Raw genomic sequence first — 5,970 nt, 5'->3', positions numbered from 1 at the left:
TTTTCAAGGAGTTGGTCAATTTCTTCTAAGTTAAGTATTACATAGAAAATCACGAACAAATGAAAGGGAAACAGAGGTGATTAGATGTGAGGAAAACTCACCAAGACTGTGGTGTGAAGTCTCAAAATCATTTTATGAGGCCTTACTTCCTAAAAGGGTCCAAGAATCTGGACCCTTGCCTTATTCCTTTTTTCCCATTTAAAAAGTACTTCTATAGCACTTTATGCCAGGGACTGTCCTAAGCATTTTGCATGTGTTAATGTATTTCAACTTCACAACCATCCTAGGAGATAGGCGCTCTTATTATCCTCTTCCTATGTATAAGGAAACTAAGGCACAGAGATGGTAAATAACTTGCCTAAAATCATCCAGTAAGCAGTAGAACTGGAATTCAAACCAGACCATCTGGCCCCAGAGGCCTTGCCCCTATGATTACATCATCTTGTTATCTCACCCCATCCCCCAGCTTCTCTCCAACATTTTTCCTCCCATTTCCAGTCCTTCAGACCTCATATTCCCAGAGATGGTTCTCAATGAACCTACATCCTGGAAATTGTAAGTAACCCCCAATTTCCTGACAAATGAGACGCAAACATACTGTAACTGAATGGTCAAATACAACAGTCAAGTAACTCTGCCTCCCCCGATCCTCTGCCCCCATCCCTGAGTCTTGCCCTCCTTCCCCCTCCCCAGCCCATGAGGCTCTTCTCCCAGACCTGGAATCTGTCCTCCCCTGCCTTCCTGGGAAGACCAGAGGGAAGTGGGTTTTGGAGAAGTCCAAGGCTTCATTAAGCAAATGTTTTACCTATCAGTCTAGGAGATGCCTAAGGGATACCCGAGAGGGGTACAGAATAGGGGCTTTCCAGGTACCACCTTGGCCAGGGCCTGGGACATGCCTCAAACCCACCCACAAGGGACTCCATTCCAGCCTCTGTTTGGATGCCTCCAGTGACAGAGCAGCCGTGAATTTCCACACACTGGGAGAGTAACTCTAGCCCAGGATCTCCAGCGTGCCCTGCAGGGCCAAGCACAGACTGAAACACTAAAAAGGAATGAACAGGCCATCTTCCTCTTTCTCTCATTAAATTGTGAATAATAATGCATTTACTTATTCTCCCACTTAAAAAGCTGTTTAAATCCTTTGAAGAATCTTGCAAGGTAGCTTGGCTAGACAGCAGGCAGGGCAGTCCAGTGCCTCTGGTGGTGGAGCCACGGTCTTCCATTCTCCTATCTTTTGGTCCAGCAGGTAGGCGTTTGGGTTGATGGTGTAGTCCTTTGACTGGACATCACTGGCTGCGGTGACACCCCCACATACAAACACTTTGCTGTCCCCAATGGAGCATATAGCATGGGACACATCCAAGGGGCAGTTGTTGGGCAAGAGAGGTACTGTGGTGGTTGTCTTGTTGGCTTTTATCTTCTGTAGATTAATTTCCACACTCTGCCTGTGGCTGTGCACGCAGAGGATGTTGTCCTGATGGAAAGAAAGCAGGGGCCGGTGGTTGAACTCGATGGGAAAAGTGATACACTGGACCACATCCCCAGTGCTGGTGTCAAAGCAGTCCACTACCCCGACTCGGGAGATGTAGCCCTTCACCAAGCACCTCCCAGTGACAATGTACAGGTTCCGGTCACCCTTGGTGATCACAGCTGTGCCATCCATAGGGATGCTCATCTTCCCTGCCAGGCACCAGGTCTCCTTGCGCTCATCAAAGCGATAGATGTTGGAGACATACCGCCTTGGGGCAATGCTCCCACCCACTGAGTACACTGTCCCCCCACAGGTCACCATGGTGTGGAAGACAAGCCCAATGGGCAGGTCAGGCAGCTTGGTCCAGGAGTTGTCATCCATGTCATATCGCCAGGCTGTCTTCAGTCCTGAAATCTGCTCAGTGGTCCCACCAGAGATGTAGATGTAGCGACCGGCAGAGGTGGCACTAAGTGCTGCTGCCCGATAAGGCATCTCTGAGAGCTTCAACCACAGGTTCTCCTGGATGATGTAGGCAAACACCCCATCATTGAACTTGCCATGGGCCTTCTGGCCACCTAGGATGACCACTGAATCAAGCAGGGCCCCTTTCCGCTGGTAGCTCAGCAGGCTGCATGGCCGCTCCTGCTTGCGGTCCATCAGGACACTCTCAATCAGGGTTGCGTGGGCACCACTGTTCTCCATGCCCATCAGCTTATTGCTGGCAAACATGAGTGTCTTGTTGGAGACGGCATTGAGATTGATGTAATTAAAGAACTTCTTGAAATACTTCTCCCGCTCATCCTTCCTAAAGTACACCCAATTGACGAGTGCGCTGAGAGCCTGGTCCTCATTAAGCACATGCAGGTTTTCATCACGGAGCAGGCGGCCAAAGATGACAGGAGGGCAGCGCATGAAGTGCGTGGAGCCTTCAGGACTGGCCCAGTAGTGGAAGTTGTCACGAATGCCAGAGTAAGCCAAGTCTGATACCTCTTTCAGTTCAAACAGCTCGGCCAAGAAGAGGTAGCGCAAGCAGTTGGCGCGACGAATGGACTTAATCAGGAAGTCATTGCAGTGGATGCGAAGGCGTGGTGTGTTGAAATACTGGGCCCCACGCAGGAGCTCTTCCACGTTCTGCTCCGAGATAACCACCTTGCCACTGTAGAAGTAGTCCAGGAGCTGGTCCACTGTGGCCGGACTCAGGTAGTTGGGGTCGATGGTGATAAAGAGCTCATCAGTGGTCTTCATGTCGTTGCTGGAGATGAGGCTCTTCACCAGTGGAGAGACAGCAGCCAGCACATTGCGATGTGCAAAGAAGACATGGTGGTCCACAGTCAGGGCCATATCCCAGTATTCCTTGCGCTTCCTCTGTTTGTTCAGGTTCTGCAGCACAAAGCTGTTGTAGTTTTTCTCAGTGAATTCCAATTTCATGGTGCTTCTTGCTGGCTGAGGCAGAAGCTCAGCAGCAGGTACTGGAGAACAAACTTTCTCAGGCCTTTGGGATTCGGATTGATGGTTATTTTCAGGGCAGTTGACCAGGGAGGAGTCAGGGTGGGAGAGAGGATGATGTCATAGAGTGGATGAGGTCATCACAATGCAGGCCCCCTGAGGCCTTTCTCAGAGACACAGGGCCTTTCTCCCATCTCATCGCTCCCGCCTTACTAAGACCTGGCCAGATACCTGACCAGGACTTAACCCAAGGCCCAGAGACCAGGAAAAAACTCAGGGATGGCCTGCGACTCCCACCTCAGATTTTCAAACCTGAGTTCAAGGCTTCCTTTGGAAAGTCAGGGCCAGTTTGGTGTGTGTGTGTGTGTCCGTGTGTGTGTGAGGGGTCGGGGGAGCGATAGGTTAAGGGGAAGGGAAGAGGTTTCCAGATCATCCAGAAGAATCCTATTTTATAAGAGGTAAACTGAGGCCAAGAGAAGAGACTTGCCCAAGATCACAGTCAACTGAAAGCAGAGCAGGAGCTGGAGCCCAAGCCTTCTGTAACTGAGTACTTTTTCCGCCCTTTAAGAGGCTAAATACTCAGCTTTCTCTATTCTAGGATTCTCAGGCCTAAAAGTACCTTTCTCTGCCAAGGTTCTTGGATGCTGGAGATGAAAAACTCTGCCCATTGGCTTTTGACTTTTGTGACCATGGGCACCATTTCTCCTTTAAAATCGAGGGAGCAGTGGAGGCCACTCAGCAGAGCAGGCCTGCAGGAGCTAGCTACACTGCCCGATGGGAGGGCCTCTAGAGCCCTGATAATTTCTGTTCTACTGCAAACCGCATTTCCAAGTCTCTAGTTGTAAAATGTGGGGGGCCGGGGTGGTAGGCTCTGTCCCTCAAGTATGGACTTGGACAAGTTACTGAACAGTTTTATCATCTGAGACAGGAATAATAGTACCTGCTTCAAAGGCTAATTAATAAGAGTGTAAATGAGCAAATGACTAGAGAGTGGCAAGCACCGTGTTTCACATGCAGGAAACGTTTAATAAATGTTCTCTGCCTCTATTTTAATAGGACAATGCTTGTCCCAGTGCTGGCGTTCTTGGTTTCTCCATTCATACTTACTCGGCGTTCTCATTCCGCCGTTGTTGGCGAAGTCTGGGATCCACTCGGCCCTTCCGCGCGGGCTTCCCGAGCTTCTCCGGCCACGGGGTGGAGCTGATGGGCCATCGCCCGCCTAGGAGTGAGCGGGAGGGTGGGCGCGCTTTCGGCCGGAGGAGCGCGCTCCCTCCCCGCCCCCCTGGGTACCGCCTCGACCCCTTTTTAGATGAAACGGAGGCGCGAGGTTTCCTCTCCCCCATTTGCTGCCCCGCTGCGGCGGCCCCGCCGCGTGCAGGCGGCGGCTGCGCTTCCGGCCGCCGAGACGCTGGAGTGCCTGCGCGCAGCGGGACCCCACAGGCTGCCAGGCCTGCAGAAGTAGGAGGCCTCCAGAGAGCACCACAAGGCCCACCTCCCCACCTCACAGATGGGGTGCTGAGGCCGGTGGTTCTCTTCGCCGCGCGGAGAGGAGCAGCCTCAGACCCCGGGCGTCCGCTCGGGGGCTCCGCCGCGTGCCCCGGCGGGTGGGGGCCCGCGCTCCTGCGCCTCTGGTGGGCGTGGGGCCCGCGAGTCCCCGTGGCGCGTCTGTGGGCTTGCCGACTGGGCCCGGGAGGCGGAACAACCGACCCGAGGGCTGCGGAGGAGCAGAGAGCCAGGGGGGCTCCCAGGACGGGTTCAGAACATCCAGGCCCAGGCAGCGTTGGCCAGATGGTGCAGAGAGGACCTGGGGTCCAGCCAGGGCCCTGCCCTGGGCCCCACTCTAAACCCTCAGGGGGCGTTTAGGGCCCCTGGCAGGAAAGCTGAAAGGATCGCCCAGGGGCTGGGAAGGGGGGCTTCTCCGGCTTTCCCTCCCTTAGTTACATGTTTCCATCCTTTTAGTCATTATTTCCCCTTCTTTCACTCAGTGCAGACCGATTTTTTTTTTAAGATTTATTTATTTCTCTCCCCTTCCCCCCCCTCCCCCCCCAGTTGCCTGCTCTTTGTGGGCATTCGCTGTGTGTTCCTGTGTCTGCTTGTATTCTTGTCAGCCGCACTGGGAATCTGTGTCTTTTTGTTGCGTCATCTTGCTGCGTCAGCTCTGTGTGTATGTGGCCCCACTCCTGGGCAGGCTGCACTTGTTTCGCAGGGGGCGGCTCTCCTTACCGGGCGCACTCCTTGCGCGTGGGGCTCCCCTACACGGGGGACACCCCTGCATGGCATGACACTCCTTGTGCGCATCAGCACAGCGCGTGGGCCAGCTTCACCACGCGGGCCAGAAGGCCCATGAACCTTGGACCTCCCATGTGGTAGGCAGATGCTCTATCCACTGAGCCAAATCCGCTTCCCAGATTTTTTTATTGTGGGGTTTGGTAATCTGAAAATTATTTAAAAGCACCCTCCTTTTCACACTGAATTTATTCCCCTTGATACCTCAGGCTCTCATAGAACAGCTGAGTTCTAAATGCTCCTCCAGCCCCGATTCCATGGGAAGCAGCAGCGACTTGGCAAAGGAGAGCTTTTGGGTGCTGATGCCACTGCCATTGTCGTCTGGGCCCCTAGGAGAGGTGGGCAGCTTCCCTGCCCCCACATCCTTCAGTCTTGGGGTTGTTGGGCGGAGGTGGCCATGCCCCTTTGCTTTTGTTTCATGTCTGAGAGCACCAGGCAGGCAGGAACGCTCATCAGACTTGTTCAGCTATTAAGAAAGTTGGGCCCAGAGGGTGTCATGGGCACCAGAGAGGATCTAGTAGACCTTGTTCATCTGGGCAAATTGAGGCCCAGAGTGGGGAAGGAGCTTTCTTAGCGTTCACAGGACTAAGACTTCGACCCAGGGTTCCTGACTCTTCGGCCCTCGGGCTACAAACGAGAATTGGAAATCTGGTGTTTATTCTGCTCTTGTTCGACTTCTAGGGGTTGCTACCTTTAAGAAATCCATAAAAGAAACTAATAAGGTTAGTGCCCACCTGCCCAGCCAATTTCTTTTCTCCAGTCCTGGA

General features: G+C 53.2%; 1 protein-coding gene across 1 annotated transcript; it reads right to left on the bottom strand.

Moving 5' to 3' along the window:
* Positions 1-1,081: 1,081 nt before the first annotated feature.
* Positions 1,082-3,001, bottom strand: CCIN (calicin). The gene has a single exon (XM_004457290.3). The coding sequence runs from the start codon at positions 2,897-2,899 to the stop codon at positions 1,133-1,135; it is 1,767 nt and encodes a 588-aa protein (XP_004457347.1). The 5' UTR covers positions 2,900-3,001; the 3' UTR covers positions 1,082-1,132.
* Positions 3,002-5,970: the final 2,969 nt, after the last annotated feature.

Source organism: Dasypus novemcinctus, chromosome 8, assembly GCF_030445035.2.
Source record: "Dasypus novemcinctus isolate mDasNov1 chromosome 8, mDasNov1.1.hap2, whole genome shotgun sequence".
Classification (NCBI taxonomy): domain Eukaryota; kingdom Metazoa; phylum Chordata; class Mammalia; order Cingulata; family Dasypodidae; genus Dasypus; species Dasypus novemcinctus.
This window is presented reverse-complemented; position numbering and strand designations above follow the sequence as displayed.

Bases quoted from the DNA above. Each gene is read 5' to 3' on its own strand.
- CCIN (XM_004457290.3), bottom strand. From the start codon at position 2,899: ATGAAATTGGAATTCACTGAGAAAAACTACAACAGCTTTGTGCTGCAG.